General features: G+C 48.5%; 9 protein-coding genes across 9 annotated transcripts; 2 read left to right on the forward strand and 7 right to left on the reverse strand.

Moving 5' to 3' along the window:
• Nucleotides 1-1055: 1055 nt before the first annotated feature.
• BDV27DRAFT_129077 (uncharacterized protein) lies at nt 1056-2096 on the reverse strand (the record flags this gene model as incomplete). Its single annotated transcript, XM_032067110.1, has 1 exon — nt 1056-2096. Exon 1 carries the CDS (start codon nt 2050-2052, stop codon nt 1057-1059), a length of 996 nt encoding a protein of 331 aa, XP_031927143.1. The 5' UTR covers nt 2053-2096.
• A 687-nt stretch (nt 2097-2783) lies between these two features.
• Nucleotides 2784-3579, forward strand: BDV27DRAFT_129078 (uncharacterized protein). The gene has a single exon (XM_032067111.1). It carries the CDS (start codon nt 3290-3292, stop codon nt 3545-3547), a length of 258 nt encoding a protein of 85 aa, XP_031927144.1. The 5' UTR covers nt 2784-3289; the 3' UTR covers nt 3548-3579.
• A 1401-nt stretch (nt 3580-4980) lies between these two features.
• Nucleotides 4981-5291, reverse strand: BDV27DRAFT_158209 (uncharacterized protein; the record flags this gene model as incomplete). Its single annotated transcript, XM_032072637.1, has 2 exons — nt 4981-4992; nt 5049-5291. The coding sequence occupies 2 exons, from the start codon at nt 5289-5291 to the stop codon at nt 4981-4983; spliced, it is 255 nt and encodes an 84-aa protein (XP_031927145.1).
• Nucleotides 5292-5726: 435 nt separating this feature from the next.
• Nucleotides 5727-5987, reverse strand: BDV27DRAFT_129081 (uncharacterized protein). The gene has a single exon (XM_032067112.1). The coding sequence runs from the start codon at nt 5955-5957 to the stop codon at nt 5742-5744; it is 216 nt and encodes a 71-aa protein (XP_031927147.1). The 5' UTR covers nt 5958-5987; the 3' UTR covers nt 5727-5741.
• BDV27DRAFT_118693 (uncharacterized protein) lies at nt 5727-8469 on the reverse strand. Its single transcript, XM_032064744.1, has 3 exons — nt 7961-8469; nt 6355-7902; nt 5727-6297 (listed from the first exon to the last, which is right to left on the reverse strand). Exons 1-3 carry the CDS (start codon nt 8018-8020, stop codon nt 5962-5964), a joined length of 1944 nt encoding a protein of 647 aa, XP_031927146.1. The 5' UTR covers nt 8021-8469; the 3' UTR covers nt 5727-5961.
• A 158-nt stretch (nt 8470-8627) lies between these two features.
• BDV27DRAFT_129082 (EI24 domain-containing protein) lies at nt 8628-10159 on the reverse strand. Its single transcript, XM_032067113.1, has 3 exons — nt 9970-10159; nt 9332-9909; nt 8628-9274 (listed from the first exon to the last, which is right to left on the reverse strand). The coding sequence occupies exons 1-3, from the start codon at nt 10018-10020 to the stop codon at nt 9100-9102; spliced, it is 804 nt and encodes a 267-aa protein (XP_031927148.1). The 5' UTR covers nt 10021-10159; the 3' UTR covers nt 8628-9099.
• A 314-nt stretch (nt 10160-10473) lies between these two features.
• BDV27DRAFT_158212 (haloacid dehalogenase, type II) lies at nt 10474-11253 on the reverse strand (the record flags this gene model as incomplete). Its single annotated transcript, XM_032072638.1, has 2 exons — nt 10474-11027; nt 11082-11253. The coding sequence occupies 2 exons, from the start codon at nt 11251-11253 to the stop codon at nt 10474-10476; spliced, it is 726 nt and encodes a 241-aa protein (XP_031927149.1).
• A 2274-nt stretch (nt 11254-13527) lies between these two features.
• Nucleotides 13528-17031, reverse strand: BDV27DRAFT_118706 (translation initiation factor 2). Its single transcript, XM_032064745.1, has 3 exons — nt 16961-17031; nt 14081-16883; nt 13528-14008 (listed from the first exon to the last, which is right to left on the reverse strand). Exons 1-3 carry the CDS (start codon nt 16982-16984, stop codon nt 13857-13859), a joined length of 2979 nt encoding a protein of 992 aa, XP_031927150.1. The 5' UTR covers nt 16985-17031; the 3' UTR covers nt 13528-13856.
• A 288-nt stretch (nt 17032-17319) lies between these two features.
• Nucleotides 17320-20684, forward strand: BDV27DRAFT_145615 (mitochondrial carrier domain-containing protein; the record flags this gene model as incomplete). Its single annotated transcript, XM_032070436.1, has 6 exons — nt 17320-17425; nt 17683-17819; nt 17903-18531; nt 18594-18619; nt 19413-19625; nt 19705-20684. 6 exons carry the CDS (start codon nt 17320-17322, stop codon nt 20682-20684), a joined length of 2091 nt encoding a protein of 696 aa, XP_031927151.1.
• Between the last annotated feature and the right edge of the window lie 559 nt (nt 20685-21243).

Here is a 21243-nt window from a genome sequence, read left to right on the forward strand (position 1 = left end):
GACTCATCTGATGTGAGGGACATGTCACATAGCTGCAAAGAATAGCAAAAAGCCCCTTTTTCTTCATTTTCCTTTTTTCCTCCTTGCTTTTTCCATCTTCTTTTCTTTTTTCCACTTTCATTTTTCGACAATTGTTTCGAAGTACTGTGTTGATAAATAGTCAGAACGAATCCGGTAACGATTCCCTGACATAACTTTTGACAAGTCGCTCCTTGCATCTTGCATAGGCTTCATGATTTATGCACATAAGAATATGTAGTCCGAAGCAAGTACCGGAAATAAAATGGAAAAAAAAAAAAAAAAAAAAAGACTTACTCCCTTACAAAAGGCTATCTTGACATGGGTGTAACATATATGATAAGTAATGGGAAATTCACGACCATGAGCTTGGTCTTATTGGTAAGTACTAGCAGAACACAGCTTAGCTGGCAAAAATAACGCGATAGTACTTCGTGATGCCATTTCAAGTCTAATGATTCGTCTTTACTAGAATGGTAGTTCTAGGGAAAGTTCATCGTTTACCACACTACATAGTATGTTATTTGCATGCTGTCGAGGCAATAAGGATTCTGAAACTATCTCGCATTTTGGCAACCATCTACCATTGTGCTTATCTAGAAAGGTCTTAGAGAATCTCAGCAGCCAACAGCCTTACACACCGAGCAGTATACGAAAACTAGCTCAGAGTGGACTTCCCAAAGCCTCTATAATACGATCGTCATATAGCTCCACCCCTAAATATAAGACGATGCAATCTTAGCTGGAACTAATCCAATAAGAAACTGAGAGGATATGATGTCTTTCAGTAATTTGTCTGTGTGTGGGGTGAAAGTCCACTTGACAGGTGGGAAAATCTCCGCAATTATTTACTTGAGTTATAATAGGGTTTGCTCTGACATTGTTGAAAAACGATATGGCTTAACTCACTAGAGAGTATATTGAAATTGATATTTGTATATCCTCATGAGAGTTGATCTTGTCATCTAACGTATACATAAACAGACATGACGTACAAATCATATACCGACCTAACAAAGTAACTCATAGAAACCAATCCTAAACCCGACAAAGTCTTCTATTCTCCGTCGGCAACCCATCATCTGTAACAACCCTCCACTCCTCACTCCCAACAGCAGTAGCAGCCCAAAACACATCCCCAGGATCTACCTCCCGCTTCAACTTCAAATGCCTCCCATAATTCTCCCCGTAAATTGCCTGCTGGAAGTCTGGTTCCATGCGATCACTCTCCCCCAGATACGACCCAGCGCCGGGACTAACATCGCACCAGCGCTGCATGTGCCCGTAAGTGAAATTGTGCCGAGCAGCAGCGATCTCCTGCGCCGTCGCGTTGGGACTCCAGTTTACGCTGGACAGAGCGTGCATGACTGTCCGGCGCCAGGCGGGGTTGACTGCGTTGTCCGGGTTTCTGCCTCGGGGTGCCATGTTGAAGGCAATGAGGATCAGGCCTGCTTCGGAAGAGGCTTTGATGGCGTCGAAGGTTGCGTTTAAGCGGGCAGGATCTTCCCAGTTGGTTTTGGGGAAGAGGCGCGAGCCCGTTGCTACGTGGGTCTTCTCGACGACTTCTAGTGGGAAGGAAGCGTTCCAGGCTGAGTAGAAGTTGTCGAAGTATTGGGTCTTTGGGGTGAAGGTTATTCCTACTTGGTGTAGTTGTTGGAACCAGGGTTCTAGGAGTGCTTCTGTCTCTGCGATGGTCTTGTTCGGGGCAAAGAATGGTTGCATTAGGAAGGTTAGCTCACCGTTAGAGTGGATAATAAAGAAATACGAGTAGATGTCTGCGTCTGAGTGCTCGATGAATAGGTCCAGGTAAGCGCGAAATCCAGCCCAGAAATCGTCGTGTGTGATATTGCTCTTTGCCCCAGTAGACCAGGTGAAGGTTGACGTTGTAACTGGGATGGTAGGGTACGCTTTGATGGTGACTGATGTGACGACACCGAAGGTGCTGCCTCCGCCGCCTCGTAGCACCCAGAAGAGTTCTGTGTTCTCGGTGAAGGAGGCTGTGACGAATCGTCCGTCAGGGAGTACTACTTCCATTGAGAGAACCTCCCAGCAGGGTGGCAGCGGGTGGAGAGAACGATCGACTGTGGCTGGAGGGGGGGGGGGGGCGAGATCGGGGGATCTATATGCTTTGAGAGATACTTTAAAGCGCCATAAGGGGCCCAGTGAGAGTCAGGAAGAAATCATGCCTTTCGATGGCCGCTCAGATGCGTCCGAGTTTGCTGTTGGTTCATCAGGAGTGCAACATCTTAATCAATAGTTCTATAATTATGGAGCCTCGTATGTATAATACCACTGTAGGCTGACGACATGGTTGTTGCGAAATGCAGCCCTGATCATGCCATCAATAAAAGCATTGTCGACCTGATGCTATGATCCTCACGAAAAGGCCCAACTTCAATCATGCAGTGAAGAACAACTCACTTGTCCGAAGACCCATTTTCTCCGGCCTATTTTGAAAAGGACCGGCGCTGGGCCACCTCGTTTCAGAAAATGATGCTTTGAAGCGTCAGCGCCAATCAACACCGCCGCTCAACACTGGGCGCTTTGGTGAAGAAGCATTGCTTTGTCGCGCGCCAATTCATCCAGTAGAGCACCAACCATCTCAAATCATGCAGGCCAGTTTGAGACATGTTGAATCTAAGGAGCTTCATTGTGTTTCTGTTGCCTTGGATTCACAGTGCCAATGGCATTTGCCGGCCATGGTGCTCCGGCCCAACAAAAGGACCGCATTGTTTAAAAGTCCTTTTACTTCCTTGCATTGTCTAGAGCGACCCTTTTCCTATATTCTTTTTGTCGTTCTTTCAAGCCTATCCTTCGTTATTCCCGCTAAGATGTGTTATTGTCTGCTCTGAACTGACTTCATTTAATTGCCACTTGCCATGCCGATTTGATCTAGGAATAATCTCGTCGCATCCTCTCTTTAATCTTTAGATCGGCATACTACTGTGCCGTTCAACTCCTAGAATTTCAGCTTGCAAGATGCATTTCATATATACTACTCTCGTTATTCATTTGATTGCCTCGCTTTGCTCGGCAGGTCCAATTGATCATTCTCGTTTAATCCTAAAGAAAGGGCATCATGAGCCAGAAGTTAAATCTTCATTTGTAATAGACACTTCCACAGTCGTTTCCTACCGTCCACAAGATACTTCTGCCACGTCTAGCGGCAGTAGCTTTTTCAGTACTATGGCCAGCACATTCTCCACCGTGGTACAGAGTCTACAGACAGAGTCAAGCTCTAGTGCTGTGCTTCATCATTCCACTGCTGACGATGAGGAGGATGACGGCCACGAGAGTCATTCGGCATTTGGCCCTACGACAACACTTACATCGTCACACATGGCCGCGAGGAGCTCGTCGGCACCTGCTACACATACAACAAATACCCTCACTCATGGTTATAGCGCCCCCCGTGCCTCCACGTCCAAGATACCAGATACAACACATTCAACATCCTTGCTCGCAGACACATACTCTCAAGTTGCTGTCGTGCGTGCCAGCTCCGCCGCTGTTGTATCGAGTGAGATAGCTGAGCCTACGGTCACGACGACTACAGTCACATCAACGATCTTTACACAGCCCAGCTCCACAGCCATTCCCTCAGGGACACCATCATCACACTCATCTGGCCTATTTGGAGTCAGTTCATCTACTTGGAAGACTACAATATCTACATCACATCTGCTCCCAGTATCAGCAACTTCTATAAGCCCCTCTACAGGTTTCTCATGGAGAGCGACCCCTACGTCTACGCTAGATCAGTCTTCTACAATAAAACGGACATCATCACATCTCTTCCACGGTTCCACAGCAGCCACGGACAGTAGGTATACAGTGTCATCTAGTCCTACCGTTGGCGTGATCCGCACTTTACCAGGATCCGGTTCTTCTGGCGCATCTACCGGAGCGCATCAGAGTCCAACGGCGACTGCATCGCAGTCCGATCATACCAGTGTTCATTCGACCTCGGGCACAGTCAGCAACAACCATACACCCAACACATGGACCGTACAACCCACAGCCGCGGCCCCTCACACGGATTCAATATCTCATTCCCAAACTGCCACAAGTACATCAATCACACAATCATCTTCCACCGGTCTACCCACTACCAAGAGTCCCGCAGCACCGGATGTAACAGGAACGGTCGTCTCAGGAACTGGAATTGTGATAATCATCCCGGGGGTATCTACAAGTCGGAACATAACAATCCCGCTGAGTCCTGACGATAACATTCCCTCAACGGCAACAGTATCAATGTCGACAAATTTACCCCATGTAACAACATCAGTTACACAGAATACCACTCCTGCCAATAGCCCTCATGCCATGGGGTTGGTAACGATCATCCATCCCACCAGTACTGAGACCAAAGTTGTCACCGTTATGCCGACAACAACCGAGCAAACTCAGCGGCCGACTCCTACTACCTCTGTCTCTGTTCTAAGTGAGGCAAGCTCAAAACCAGCTGCACAGGCTACCGGTAGTAAGAAGGCTCCGGCTCCAACATCGGACATCCCCGATAATGGAAGTTCTTTGGTTGTGAATCCTATTTCGCCAGTGTTTCTTACCGTGACGGAGACAAAGACTGTGACTGAGAAGACTACTGAGACAAAAACCGTTATGATGACAGTGACGGCTACTGTTGATTGATGAAATTCCCCTTCCCTCTCTCTCTCTCTCTCTCTCTCACACACACACACACACACACACACACATTCCTATATCTCTATAATATGCTCATTGTCTTTCAAAATTGTATACAATATATTCATTTAGATAGTCAGAAATAAGCTAACCCCTAATACAATCCAATCTAAACCCCAACTCCGAAAAAGAAAAAAAGAAATCTAAACCCTCAAATTTCTCAAAATTATCACAAAGCATCCCCACCCTCAACCAACCCGCAACTTCAGCGAACTCTCCTCCCCCTTTCTCACCATCAATCAATCAATCAATCAATCAATCATAATTCTATTAACTTGTTAGAGCCTAATTATTGAAGCGTCTAGATTTGCAGGCGTACCCACCTCCTCCCGGGATGAGCTACACTTCGCCAAACTGCCGATATGTCTCATGCCGATAGCCCCTGGGTTAACGGTGCCGAGAATGTCATCGCTGTTTCCGTATAGTTGGGCTGTGTCGATTTGATGGATGTTTTCTTGGGTCGAGTGGAGGTGAGAGAGGGTTACTTGTTGTGGCGTTGAGAAGAGGCCGTCGTCTCTGATTATGCTGCCGCCGCCGAAGATGAGTTTGGGGAGGCTGGTGTTCATTTTGGATTTTGGTGGTTGTTTCTTGATTTTCGGATGAAGGGTGGTGGTTTATTATTCGGTTTTTATAAATGGACTGTAGGTGTTATAGGGCTTGAGACTTGGTTTCCTAACGTCATATACTGAGTTATTATACCAATCCGGTGACTAGAGGCCTGGGTTGAGTCTTCCGGTAGTTACTTTTGCTTGATGTGGTGGGGTTAATCTCTAATATAAATGATTGTTTTCGTGAATGTGGCTTGAAGGATTAATTGCTGATCTGTAGATGATGGTGGAATGTTACGCCTTTGTATGGCGCTGTGTAGCTTCCTGTATCTTACTCCGAGTTTACTACACCTACACATTGGCATTTTAGACATAATCAGTAAGACACGGATATCTGTGCTTGAGCTGATGTCTTTTTCTAGTATGTTCTGGGCCCCCTGGCAAGTGAAGTCATTTTTGTTTTCGCAGTTATCGAAGATACGCTCCAGTGTAGTGAGTAGAACATGCAGATGGATATCTATGACATTGACGCCAGCCCAAGAAAATATACATCAGACCCTCATCAGTAACTCCAGCCGGTCCGTTAGACTCGCCCGTACGCCATCCCAGGTGTATACAACCAGAGAAGAACACACACACACACACACACATATATATATATATACAAAATGAAGACAACACCATCAGATCATAGTTCTGAAAGCCATCCTCCTGTGGCTGCAAACCTTGCCTGATACTCCTTGACACTGGCCCACTTGCGTAGTTCCTCCTCGTCGCGGTCTATATCACTGAGATAGCTCATTGAGCGGCCGGTTGTCTGTGGGCTAGCTGCAGCCATTGACGGGCTCGGAACTGACATTCCCTCCAGACGCATGAGGGTATCGATGAAGGCATGGAGGTAAGACTCCGCCTCAGCCACGGTCAGCGGGTGCGGCCCCGCTGTCAAAGCGGTGGAATCAGCCGGTTCCTTATTAGGGTTGGGAAGATTAAGAAGCGTAGAGGCGACCTGGCGGACTTTGGCGGTCTATAGATGTCACTGTTAGTACCGACTTGTTATAGGGAACGCGAAAGGATAACATACAAAGCTAAGCCCGTTTGGCTCCATGTTGACTTCGTTGATAGATCGTATCAAAACCAACATATCACGAATCACAACTCGACGCTCTTCCGCCATGGTGGCCCCGATATGATCCGATTGCGCGTCAGCATCAGCCTCAAGCGTGTTGGGCTGGTCTTCTTCGACCTTGACCGGCGATGGACTCGTATGGGTCGCTTGTTCGGCCCGCTTCCGGTATACCTTCCAAGCGGCATACAGTGCCCAGTACTTCTCAACCAGATAAGACCGAGTCCCTAGCTGGCTTGCGTAAATGTTTGCCTTCTGAATCTCGTATTGGATTTGTCGCCTTTCAAAGGAGTTTAGATCCTCTAAGGGGCTCGGGCCAGGACCCTGACCCGATACCGACCCTTGTAGTGAGTACTCTCTTGGTACGTCAGCGACGGCGGATTTAGCTTTCTGTAGGCTTTCCCAGACAGCAGCCCTTTGCCGTTCCCAGTCAAAAGGCTGGCCACTACCAAATGCAACTTCCCAAGCTGACACTTGGTTGTACGAGTTATAAATACGGACATTAAGATTAAACCCCACCAGGCGGGAAACTCTGTCTGCCGGTTGAGATTCAACATGAGTCGAAAAGATAAACTCATCATCTATTTCGAGGGGTAAGGGAGGATACCGCTCGGTCGGAGTTTCTGGAGGAATATGAAAAGTAGAGTCAGTTGACCCCATCTGCTGCAACGTTCGGTACCCAACTAAGACAGCATAGAACAAGCGCCGCCCGAGTTCCTGTTCGATGATATCGAGCTGGCCATCTCCTGACTGACCAGGTTGGTCCTGTGATAGGCGCGATGAAAAGGAGCCTGGGCTCGGTGGACTCATCGTCCGAATTCGGGTACTATGGCCGCATAGATCATACACATGCAGTATTGTCAAACATTCGGACAGATATGAGCGGCATGTCCGCATATTGTACATATAGCCGGCACAAATAGACAGAAAATAGCCGATAGCTGCATCGTAGATTGTCAAGCTCCGTTCGAGATATCCCGCACCTCTCGCTTGGACAGCCACGTCCCGACATCTCTTAACCAATGCCATGGAGTGCGGGTACGCTGCCTTTTCGGCTGCAGTCTTTAAATGAAGCTTTGGCCTTCGTGGGAACGAGGTCACCAGAGTCCCAATCATAGAGGCCGCCAGGGCCAGGAAGGTACGGTTGGTAACATCCTCTCTTCGATCAAGGGCAGCTCGGAATGTCGGTTCATGAGGGACGGGTATTAACGGGTGAATGTAGGTGAAGTAATCATCGATCAAAAGTCGTATAGTAGATAATGGACATATCAATTCCAAGGAGAAAACTGCCGGTGGCGGAAAAGGCTGACTGTTCAAGAGCCCTGTCGATTCTGGAGATGCATGATCAGATGGGGTGGGAGAGCCAACGGGTGATGCCGTGAGCTTCTGTCGTTTAAGCGCTTCTGCATGACGATTGGGAGGACCACGGCGCCTGCTTGGTCGCTCATAAGTACAGGGGATATCCAAGCTTGCGCACGACCGACAGGGCGGCCCGCTTGTATCACACTGGTTGGTGTCCGTTAGATAGGTCTCCGTGCGAGAGGGTACCACATTTGATACTCACTTTCACCTTTCGAATACTGCAGGCATCACAAGCCTTGCGCAGCCGGGTTCTCTGGTCCATGGGTATAGGGGTGAGATAGAGACCGTTTCCATGCTTGGGTTGAATCCATGGGCCTAGGGCATTGGGCTTTATACCAAGATACCAGTCTTTGGCATTCTCTGAGCGCGGCAGATTGGGATTTGTGATGTCTTGCCCGGATTGATACCCCAGAAGGTGATCTCCAGGGAGATTGGATGATCGGACGAGATCTGCACAGACGTTCGTCGGGTGATGTACAAATTAAGCAGTCATGCCTCGGAGATTAGACAGGAAAAGGCTTAATGGCTAGACTCTTAAGCCTCAAAAATGGTCGCATTTTCTGGATGGTGCTTGGGAATCCCGGTGCCTAATAAATGAATCAAGCCGGTAAGTCCCTCACCGATGGTGGTGGAGCCAAGAAATGCTTGGCTCGCGCACTCCCCCTCCGAAAGTGGGCATAAACCCGTTGTGCTGAAAAGAAGTTTATAGCCACGGCCGATCTAACAGTAGTAAGGATTGATGGGACTCTCCAGAGTCTCCACGAACAAATGTCGAGCTTCCGAGGCGGTCACGTGCATCCGCAGGACATCCGCCGCCGGCATTTGGTCAAGACTCCAGACGAATGAGCGATCGAACCACACAATAGTTGGCTCTGGACCCTCCCCACCTTAGGGTTTCTTATCTGCAAAGAAAAAATTAACGGATGGGGTGATTCTGGAGCCAAGCTTGAGCACTGACTGGCTGAATCAGTCGATGGGAATGTCAACAAAGTTTACTATCCTCGACTTAGCTGCGTTAGCATGCTCAGGGGTTCCGGTCCGCCACCTCTCAAGTCACCGAATCCAAGAAAAAAAGGTGGTGGATCATCGGTGGGGACTGAACGCTCCCTTGAAAACCCCTCAATCTCGTACTCTAAATGGGAGTACGGTAATAGTCTAGAGTACAGACTATGAAGCTAAAGACCCAAACTAGATGACAAATACTTAGTCGGTCTTCTGTCCAAATCAGGTAACAGCTTATATATGCGTCTGACCCGGTATGGCGAACAGAAAAAGAAAAGGCAAGACAAGATGAAACATCTAGAACAAAAAAGAAAAGAAACAATTATAGCCAAAACAGGTTTATATCGTATCGCCGTCATGATACTCGTCCACTTCATCACGTCTCGCTCTTCCTATCAGATCGCGCTTGTTCTCTAGATCCACGGCCCAGAGTGCTGAACCAACAGCAGTCGACATCAAGAAAAACATAGACAAGGGCGGGACCAACTGAAGGATCAGAGCAACCGTTCCAAACCTGGAGTGACCATGGTTAGCAAGCCCCAGTGGATCAGCAAGGCCGAACGACACTCACGTAGTATACTGCAACTGGCGACGGCGGATTTTCTCTTTTCTCTGCTGCTTTGAAAGATCTAACAGTTGGAAGTAGCGCCAGTGGTGAAACGGACCCGCTCGATAGCCAGTGAGCAGAAGAAACATGGGCGTCCCGGCCACAGGAATAAAGTTTAGAGGGAGGAGGACAACAAACTCCACGATCTGTCGCAGGGAGAATGGTGCATAGACGGCACTATGGATCGGCTTGCCCAACCGTTTGACGACATCGTCGCCTTGCGGATATAGGACCCGCGAAGTGGTGACCAGTTCCCCGTGTCCCTCATTCACTAGGACGGCATCGAAGATATCCACCAGGGTTTCATCAACAAAGAATGCCTCGAAGAGTGCGGCCACGATTGCAGCACCTTCTCCCAAGACCAGGACCGCTCCATTGACCCAAGCACCACGGCCTTGGAAGACAGAAAGAAAAGCGACCTGGGGTAAGTAGGTAAAGAGGAACAAAAGCACGTAGATAAAAGCCGAAAGCAAAACGATCGGAATTAGACGAGTCTTGAACAAGGGCCAAAGGAAGCGATGCGACGCAAAATAATACACACCCTAAATAGTTGCGTCAGTTATCACGACAGAGTATACCTAGGCAGCAAACATTGCACTGACGCGAAGAGGATACAGCCAAGCAGCTCTGCTAGGATCCAGTGATCGGGCCATAGCGACAAGCCAAGGCAAAGCGCACGCTAAAAGAAAACCACGCTGGGATCTATTATACTAAAACTAAGTAGATGTATGCATACGCTGGCAAAAGTGATAAGTTACATCGTCGAGAGAGATGATTTCATGGATATCTTGCGGCTATGGGCCAAATATCCGAGGCACATGATCTTATCGATAAGCCGGGCGGTCAGGGCCACAACTATAAATTGAGATTTTTTCATCGCCTCGCGAATTTTCTTTCTTCTTCCAAATTAAACTGAACACACCTCCCTATTCACTCTGAGGTTCACAACACCATGGGCCCTTGGAGGGGAAATGGGAGGTTAGAGTAACTGGCTGCCTTACCCCAAATTCTTCTTCTTTTTGTGGAGCGTTTGGAAATATTTACAGCGTACACCCTTAATTTTGGCGTCGCCTGGTGTAGATTGGCTAATAACCACAACCACCGAGTTAACCCGTACGGTCTTGAATGACATGTAGTATTTCATCCAAACTATTGACAATCGCCGTCGGCTCCAGGCCCGGCAGCGCTCTGTCCGCCCATCCTTTCCCGGATCGGTCAATCCAAATGACTCTCATGCCCACGTGGAGCGCCCCTATTATGTCGAAAGGATTGGAGCTGATCACCCAGATGTCTTTCATTTCTGGCACGCACTTTCCCACTCTTTGGGCCAAATACCTGTAGACCTCCGGTGCAGGCTTAAATTTTCGAACGTCGTCGACGCTAACAAGGTCTCTAAATGTCTCTCTATGGTGCGACAGTGGGCCTGACTGAAGGATGGACTTGGATACCATATTCGAAGTACCATTAGTGAAGATAATAGGCATCACATTCTGAGCCCTTGCCAGCTGATCCAACGCCGGTTCCACGTCGGGGAACGCGGCCATGTTGTCATGCATCAGAAGCAGCTTTTTGATTTCGTCGTCCCCTACTGACGTCCCCGTATCACGCAAAGCATGGATAAGCGCATTATGTGTGACTTCTTCAAAGGATATGTATCGACCTAGCGACAAAAGAATAAGCCGAGGCTGAAGACTAACACACTAACACAGCTCACCCATGCTATTCAATCGCCACGTATACTCTAGCTGGTAGCGCCTCCACAATGTTGCAATTGACTGGGCACGCTCCTTGTCATATTCGACATACTGTTCCAGGTCCCCTGCTATGGATCCGGGCGATAGTAGGGTACCGTAAATATCGAAGGCAACGACAGTTGTTTGAGCCATCATGAACGCCAGGGTGGATATTCTAGGCTAAAGGATTCCTCGCGCTAATTTCAGCGTTTAATTAAATATCTGGAGTTCTGTTTGAGGATGAAACAGAATAGACCTGCGACACCGGTTTCAGTTTTTAACCCCGCGGAGAATGTGAAGGATGACGGATGATGTCAACCGAAACTCCAAATCCAAATGCCTCCGGGCTCCATGCCGAAACCCTCACTCCCCGGGATTTCCCTAGTTCAACTAGGAAGGTTTCGCGCAGTCCAGTCTCAGCACGATGTTCAGGGAACAGTGGGGACATAAGTGAATGAAGGGGACAGGAGAGGGGTGACCCTCAGGACACGCTAAAATTGACCATGTCGATGAAATTGACACGCACAAGAAGCTCTCCAGTGAGTTCAGTCCCATATCGCTAGGTCGTAGACGAAGCTAGAAAAAAAAATCAAAAAGAAATGTCAGCTACCTAGCACTTCGAGGAATTCGAGTCTATCGGCTTAGCCACTTGACCAAACTGCCTTGTACTGGAAATTGTAAGCAACTGTTTGCACTGGTTTTGCAAGCCACATGACTATGGGATCTATGTTACCAAAGTTTTTGAAATCGGGTTACCTACAATAATATCATCTTGTTAAATTACTAGATATGAGGAAAATATATATGTGCAAGAGGGATATCTAAGGGATTTGAGCTAATTGAGGCCTTCGATCCCTCTTGTGACATTTCTCAAGGCATTCCGAGATATATATATCTTAAGTACGGGCTACACCCCTCTGCCCTGCGAGTTTCATGTCCTGAAAGTTCCATAGTCATTACAAGAAGGCAGAACAATGTTATACCCATGAGAATACCAACAACCCTCACGAGTCTAAAGTATCCGTTTTGATATTTGAACCTGCTCGGCAGCATAGACCAGCTCCACAGGCCATACGCCGCAGTCGGACTTGAGACATAAAGTCTTGCTACTATAGCAGTATAATGGTATATCTGGCAGCAGTCATTAGATAGTCGCGTGTTAGCAGACACCGCTGCGATAGCAGTGAGGGGTCTATAGCCTCAACGATATATAAGTACTACCGTGGAAATGTTCTAATATCACTAGGACCACAATATACGCTAAGTGAAAGACTACTACTGGACGCAGGGCCATCAAATAAGCCGACTTGCTTCATAACAGCCGGGAAGTCCCGGTACTCAAGGAAGCTACAATATAGCCTATGCATCATCAGTGGATCCCCGAGGAGAGGCCTTCTATATGTTCTTTACTGCAAGGGTGCTCTGTGGATCTTCGCGGAAACTTTCTAAATAGTGCCTGTGTGGGCTATAGCGTCGTGCATTGACGTTAGGGATACCTGTGCCTCAGATACATCACATAGAAATAACTAACTAGCAAGCAAATAGAGCCCGAAAACACTTGGGTATAGATTCCGCTCTCATTCGCACAGTGGACAAGACAACCCCGGGCGTAAGGAATAGGTACTCAATATGCTCTATCACAATCGCATAGCGAACGAAAAACGAGGACCAACGTTGATGAGTAGCTAATGCTAAACTAGGCTGTCGAGCTTTGAGGATACTATTTCAAGTTAACCATTGAAAAGGGATACGTACGGAGTACATCCACACTGCACATTCAAGTTACTAACGTCTCCTCACACATCCCAACTAACATACTCCTTTTTCCTTCCTTTTGTCCGTTTGTTCTAAAAACAGTACAATTTAATTGAAGGTACACAACAAACCCAAAAAGCAGAGCTCGATTCACCTCGAGGTAATCAGAAAATAAGTTTCTACGAGGTGAACGTTGGACCTCGGTCCCTTCCTAAAGGAGATACCGGTCCCGAACCCTAAACTGGGTCTGCAACGTAAAATCCCAAACAATATACTTAGTAGCAAGTGGATCGACGCCGCATTTGTAACGTTTACCAAGGCATCGAAGCTATTGGGCAATAGCCACTATTAGCCAGTGCCTGAATTCGGAACAGTTTTCCTGTTGTGGAGATGGCGGCCGATCTTTTACGTGGTGGGTTTCTTTTTTCTAGCGTGTTCCTGACAATTGATCAATGACTCGGAGGTTCGGATAACGTATAGAACGTATACAAGAGGGTCTATGGGTTCTTGCTGTTCTCGGGGATTGGGGCTGCGGTTCGTATTGGGAAGGGTTGGTGGATCTGGGTCGAGACTATTTGTTGCGTTTAAGTCTGGTTACGGCACGGGATTGTACTAATTCGATGGAGACGATCTCTGTTCCGTATTCATTTCCGTGATGGGAAAGAGACACGGGTCTGGTGCATGTGTAGTTTATTAAGGTGCCAATTTAACATTACTATACATAAATTTGATTTTGTTGAGAGATCTATGTAGACCACTGCGTCATATATTGTACATGAGAACTGAATCTCCGTGAAGAATAATATCCCGCAGCTTTTGCTGCCACCCTTTATATCAATCAAATACACCGGCCCAGATGCAATTAAACATGAAAGTCCCACATTGGACAGAAGAGAAGAGTCGATCCGCAGACAGAACGCCAATAGCAATACAGTAACCAGAAGATCATAAGAACGGTGGAAATAAATAGCCTGCGGATGGATGGATGGAGCGGAGAAAAATCATAGGTATCTCTTCTCGTAGATCTCTTCATAGCACTGAACATGGTCGCCGACAGCAAAGCTAGTCCAGCCTTCAAAGCCGATACCGCATTCTGTGTCCTTACGCATTTCAGTCACGTCCTTCTTGACGTTCTTGAGGGAATTGATAGAGCCTATAAGTACAAGATCAGCTTCCAACTCGCTGAAACAGAATTTTACCCAGTCAAATGGGACGCGGAACTTACCATCAAAGATTGTTTCCTGGCCCCTTATTACACGTACTTTCCTGGCCTTGCTAATTATGCCATTGCGTACCTTACATCCGGCAATGGCTGTCTTCTCTCTTCCCTTGAGTGTGATCTCGAATATCTGTCCGATCTCCGCTTCTCCAGTGACACGGTGACTCACAGATGGAGGTAGCTGTTCGCTTAAGATTGCTTTGACATCATCAATGAGTTTGTAGATAACGTTATGATCCATGATTTTGACCCCGCGATTTTCTGCCATACGAGACATGGCAGGGTCGATGGGCATATTAAATGAGACAATATGTCCGTTGGCTGAAGCTGCATGCTCAATATCGAACTCACTGATTGGTCCGACCTCGGAACGGAGCACATTAGCGAAGACTTCGTTGTTGCCAATCGCAGTGACTGAGTTCAAGACAGCCTCTGCGGATCCGCCAACGTCTGCTTTGATGACAAAATGTACTGGTTTAGGGCCAGATGTCTCCTGGATAGAGCCAGCAGCTTCACTGCCCTCGGATTCTTCCTGTCGGCGCCTCTCGAGTAGTTCACGCCGTGCCTCATTGATCGCCACGGTATCCTGGCCCAATTTCTGGGTCTCAGTTTTCTCCAGTCGATAATCTACGACGTCTTTGGCTTGCTGCTCGTCAACAGCCTCAAGAAGCTCAGTCCCAGCTGACGGTTGTTCCCTCCAGCCGTCAACCTCGACTGGCATGCCAGGGGTAGCTTCGGAGATTGCGACGCCCGCCTCATTCCTGAGAGTGCGCACACGAGCCCAGGTTGTGCCCGCGACAATGATATCTCCCGGCCGTAGTGTACCACGTCTGATGAGCACCGTCGCCACACGGCCGTAGCTTTTGGTTGTGCCCTCAATCACCCATCCCTCAGCTTTGCCGTTGACCTCCGCTCGATGGTCGAGAACCTCTGAAAGCGTGACGATGGCTTCTTCGAGTTCTAACATGCCCTGGCCAGTTTTACCACTCACTCCAATCGCTTGGACATCGCCGCCGTAGTCTTCGACGTGTACACCGTGAATAGAAAGATCCTGTTTGACTTTCTCAAGATTGATATTTTCCTTGTCAATCTTACTGATAGCGACAATAATAGGAACCCTGGCTTCAGTGGCGTGTTTAATTGCCTCGATTGTCTGAGGTTTAACGCTATCATCTGCCGCGATTACGAGGACTACAATGTCAGTGACGTCTGCACCACGGCGACGCATATCCAGGAACGCAGCGTGACCAGGAGTGTCTAAGAACGTGATGGTCTTCCCAGAGGGCATAGCCACGGAAAATGCACCGATGTGTTGTGTAATGCCTCCGTGTTCTGATGCGGCCACCGACGAGTTTCGAAGCCAATCCAAAATAGTGGTTTTCCCATGATCAACGTGTCCCATAATAGTCACCACCGGAGGTCTGGAAGGTAAAATGGACTTGTCTTCAGGCTCGGCCGCAGCTGTCAGATCCTCGTCCTCTGCAGTTTCGAAAATAGGCTCGAAATTGTATTCAGCTGCGACAAGACCGGCGGTCTCCGCGTCGAGAACGTGGCTGTATGTGACGCCCTCAAAGCCCATATCTTCCATTTGTTGAACAAATTGCGCAGGCCGCACCCCGATGACATCAGCAAGATTGCTAACGCTGATGAACTCCGGCAAATACAGTGGAATTGAAGCCGACTCTAACTCTTTCTGCCGAGCCTTTTCTTTCTTCAGGCGTTTGCGTTCCTCACGGCGACGGCGACGGTCATCTTCTTCCTCGTCTTCCTCATCAGCCTCGGACTGCCGCTCCTTACGGCTATCCCGGCGTTTTGAGGGCTTTTCAGAATGAGTGACATCGCCGTCATCATTTAATTTAAGGGATGACGAATCCCAGGACCATGGGTCTACTGGAGCATCTGCCTTCTTTGGCTTGGGTTTGGACTGTCGCTCACGGCGACGTTCGGCAATCCTTTCTTCTCGGGCTTTCGCCTCTTCCTCTTCGTTTTTGAGATCGTACACAAGGCGCGCTCCCACTGGCTTTCCTTTAGTAGCCATAAATGACCTAACGGCATTTTCCCGTCTAGTCACTGCTGCGGAACCACCCTGTTCTTGATCCATATCGGACAGTATCTCATGACCCAGCCTCCGAATTTTGAGGGTTTCTTCTGAAGCTCCAGCTTTGCGTGTTTCAGCCTTGCGGGTTCTCTCCATTTTCCGCGCTGGGTTATTGGATGGCCACGACGGCCATGCCAAATCTGGTCGGACAGCTTTACAGCACGGGCAAGTCTGATGCTTCCCAAAACAGTTGTATTGACAGTCCGGGCAGATCCAATCCGAAGCACGCAGACTTCTCGGTACATGTTTGGTATTCACCTCTAAAGTTTTATCAGGCTGCAGTGATCGGCTCTCTCCATTGTCGAAAGGATGTCGCCTGTTCTGTCGCCTTGAGGGTCTGTTCCAATCGGCCCGCGATTCCGCTCTACGCTGTGATCCACGTAGTTCTTTTTCTTGCAGTCGTCGTTTCTCTTGTTCTTCCGCGGCCTTCTTCGCTAGTAAGGAATCTCGCATCGCTTGTTCTGCTGGGCTGAGACCGGCCGGCTTCTGTGCCTGTCTGGTTCCCCAACGAGCCCCGAATTTCGGCTTTGTAGCCGCAACATTGGAACCTGCTTCTGCGCTACCTGCATTGGACGGAGAGGATTCGGACGAGTTGAAGGCTAAGAGGGACGAGCGAAAGCTCCGCCGAGGAAGGTATGGTAATCTTGGAGAGAAAGGAACATCTCTGTGCCTGGCGGCGCAAGTCCACTCAACACCATGACGGCGGGATAACTGTAGAAGAATATAATCAGAGATTTGCTCCAGGATGCGGACTGCGGAATCTAATCGACTGTTTGGGAAATGCTCACCTCCAAAGCCGCATGCCGGTGCATAATGGAGAGACAAGGCGTGGGTTGTCTTGTCACTGGTTTCCCTCGGGGCAAAATTCCGGCCGGTAAGGGAAAGTCTCTCGTAGCTCAGCACAAACTCCGTAATACTTTCCCGCCCGCCTCACGTGCATCGGCGTCTCCGCCGAATCGGAGACTCGCATTTCTCATTGCTTCGCGCCATCGTTTATTCTGATAAGCACATCGGGGGACCTTTTTTTTTTTATATTCTACGTCCTCCTTGCTCCATTGATCCTTTCCTCTCCTCTCAACTCCTTTCCGCTGTTTAAGCTGTGCCCCCAATCGCCCCCCGGTTAACTAATTACCAAATCATCGCCAATATGGAAGAGAGGGCACTCGAGGACTTTGAGAAGAGCGACGGAGCCCTGCGCACTATCAAAGATTTGGGTGCTGGTGCAGCTGGTGGAATTGCTCAGGTTCTTCTTGGTACGTTGTTGAAGCCGTGTCAGTTTTACAGGGTTGAGATACCCTTAGTCATTGCAATTTGGTTTGTTACGTGTAGAATTATAGTTTTTTGTAGTTTCACGGGAACATTTATATTTCATGCAGCGTGCTTCTTTTCAACCTGTTTTCTTCGGTGTTCTGTGGAATGGTGTGGATGATGAGTTGCTAATCTTCGCATAGGACAACCCTTCGGTATGTACTATAGCCGGTGAGATAGTGGAGCAATCTAATCCCCGCAGATATTGTCAAAGTGCGGTTGCAAACAACCACTCAGTATGCCGGCGCCCTCGACTGTGCCAGCAAGATTCTCAAGAATGAGGGTCCCGCCGCGTTCTACAAGGGAACACTAACCCCCTTGATTGGAATTGGTGCTTGTGTAAGTGCTGCAATAGCCATTATCTTTATCGAGAGCCGTTATTCTCGATCCGATTCGGAGAGGCTAGGGGCTGACTCTAACAGGTCAGTGTGCAATTTGGTGCTTTCCACGAAGCCCGGAGGCGCCTGGAGGAATTGAACAAGAAGAAATATGCCGATAGTAGCCTATCTTACGGCCAATATTACATGGCTGGTGGTTTCGCGGGTCTCACCAACTCCGTTCTGTCCGGGCCCATTGAGCATATCCGTATTCGCATGCAGACCCAGCCGCACGGCGCAGACCGGTTATACAATGGCCCTATCGACTGCATCCGTAAGCTCTCTGCTCAGGGAGGCGTCCTGCGGGGCCTCTATCGTGGTCAGAACGTCACCTATCTCCGTGAGATCCAGGCCTATGGTATGTGGTTCTTGACCTTTGAATTCTTGATGAACCAGGATGCCAAGCGCAACAATGTCAAGCGTGAGGATATCTCTAGTCTCAAGGTCGCCACATACGGTGGATTGGCAGGTGAGGCGCTTTGGTTGAGCAGCTACCCATTCGACGTGGTGAAGAGTAAGATGCAATGCGATGGCTTCGGGGCTCAACAACAGTTCAAGAGCATGACAGACTGCTTCAAGAAGACCTATGCTGCTGAGGGTCTCGCTGGCTTCTGGAAGGGCATTGGTCCCACCCTGCTGAGAGCTATGCCTGTGTCGGCTGGAACGTTCGTCGTGTATGTTCAGGTCCCTTGATTGAAAACCTCTCATGTGGAAGATGCTAACAATCGGACTTTAGTGTCGAGCTTGCCATGAAGGCAATGGGTTAAATTAACTGCCCCAAAATTGACCCCATTGTTTATTCACGTTATATTTTTGTTTCCTTCCACGAATTATTGATATCCAATTTTCGTTCATATTCAACAATGAGGGAAAAGCTATTAGATTTTCTTCTTTAACACGCACAGTTGGGAGTGGCTTGTTTTGGTCATCCGGTTTTAGCATTCAGGTGATAGATGGCTCAATTTATGGATATGATGTCCTCATGCGTTTTTCGTTTTCTCTTACCCGGGTCCACGATACTGCTGGCTCTTACGTTGTACGAAAAAATGACATTAGTAATAACGTGGGAAACTTGTTCCCGTATGGGAGGTTCTCTGGGGACTTGCACCCAACAGCTACTTTGTAAACTTGATCGAAAGCTCGAGAAAATGCACAAATTGTAATACCAATCAATTGAATACTGAGCGAATGAGCCGTCCAAGTTTCTACCAGATGATCAGTATCAGAAAGAGGATATGTTTATGTGTTTCCCGTCTCAAATTCAAGAGCCTACAGTAATAATATGGGGTACTCCGGAGATTGGAACATAAATTTCGAAACGGGTATAGCTCCGTTCCTTAATGCCTCAGGCACCAGGTTCGCCAAGCCCGACATCAAAAGTTCGAGCGGAAAGATAACCCAGGAAGTTATTGCTGGTGGAAATCGGCTTCACAACCTAGCACAGCACAATATGATTGCCCGGCAACTGTGTATGCGGCAGAGTAAGTTTGACTACTAATTGATCATATCAATTCTCTTCGAAGAAAGGACGTCCACTAATTGTTCTCCGGCCCAGGCCGCCAACTTCATTCCTTCAGCCGCCAGGCTCGGACTCTGAACTCGCTCAACCGATTTTACTCAACTGAACCACCAGTCGACACCACACTTCAGACCCGTATTAAGGAGCGATCTGCTGAGATCGAGTCCCGCTATCAAAACGATGCTGTTCCCGAGAGAATCTCAAGGAGGCGCGCCGAGCAGTTGGCCTGGAAGGCGCGAGGCGAGCGAAGTAAGCCTTCGCAATTTTACAATTCACAAGGGCAGCCGTCCTTGAAGAATATCAACTAACTGCATGCTTCTTTTCACAGGATACAAATTCCAAGACCTTGGCAGCAGCGTGACAGACGCGTACAAACCAGAGGATATCATCCGGAACCCTCCTAAGCCTTCCGACGTTACCCTCGAACTGCTCCTCGCTTCTCAGACACACCTCGGACACTCGACATCCCGCTGGAACCCTCAGAACTCGCGCTATATCTTTGGTATTCGAGACGGTGTCCATGTCATCTCCCTGGACGTGACCGCAGCGTACCTGCGTCGTGCGGCCAAGGTGGTAGAGGAAGTCGCAGCTCGTGGCGGATTGATCCTCTTCGTCGGCACACGGAAAGGCCAAAAGAGATACGTGGTCCGCGCCGCAGAACTGGCCAAGGGCTACCACATCTTCGAGCGATGGATTCCCGGCAGTCTGACCAACGGACAGCAGATCCTGGGCCACTGCGACACCAAGGTCGTGAATGCTATGGATAATGAAATTCCCAAGTTCAGGGAAGCCTTGGCTGACCGCTCGGTCCTCAAACCTGACCTGGTGGTCTGTCTGAACCCTCTCGAGAACGTCGTCTTGCTCCACGAATGTGGTCTCAACAACGTCCCTACCATCGGTGTCATTGACACGGATGCTGATCCTACCCGCGTCACATACCCCATCCCCTCCAACGACGACAGCATGCGTGCCATCGGTGTCATCGCCGGTGTCCTGGGACGGGCAGGAGAAGCCGGTCAACAAAGGAGATTAGAGAACGCAAAGAACGGAGTCCTAACCTACCCGCCCCTCAATCCCGAACACCTCCTCTCCCCCGAACGTCTCGCCGAACTCGCCCAAATTGAAGCGGCAAACGCCGCTGCCAACGCTGAGACAGCCGAACTCGCCAACAAGGTCGACGACGCCGTTAAGTCCATTGAAACCGAACAGGCTTCAATCCCCAAGGAAAGCTCGCAGCCCGCCGAACCCCAACCAGAACAGCCTAAGACGCAGGCCCAGGCCCCGGAAACCCCCGTTAAAGACCAGTAATGAAGAGCGTTTCGTTAGGCGTTACTCTCTTCCTCCTGTCTTAATTTCTTTTTTCCAACCTTATCTCTGCTTACGTGTGAGCCTTGAAGCAAACTTATGGGACTGTAACTGTATAGAACATTGTAAATTCCTTGATTCGCCTGGTGTTATAACAAACATGTATTACCAATATGACGCATTTCCTGCCTCTTTTCTCTACCATATCGAGTTATAACTAAGTACCGTTTGTTTGTTTGTTTTTTTGAAACAACTATATTACTCTTATTTCTGGAAGTTACTAGTATCTAGAACCTTAGCACATATAAGACATGCATAATAAATGCAAATAAGATAATCAAGGTCGCATATTTCAAGCAATGTTGGCAATTGAGGTAGCTATCTCCAGTGACCTAGGTAACGTACCAACCAATACATCCAGTACACATAGAAAGAACAAAACGCACAACATAAGATAGAAAACACCCAAACCCGAGCATGTCGATCACTGTGGAAAAGTATCCCGAAGCGAAGCAAACTATTGGGCCTTGGTGCATTAGACTGGAACGTTAATATAGGGTCA

This window comes from Aspergillus caelatus (genome assembly GCF_009193585.1).
Source record: "Aspergillus caelatus strain CBS 763.97 unplaced genomic scaffold BDV27scaffold_98, whole genome shotgun sequence".
Lineage (NCBI taxonomy): Eukaryota > Fungi > Ascomycota > Eurotiomycetes > Eurotiales > Aspergillaceae > Aspergillus > Aspergillus caelatus.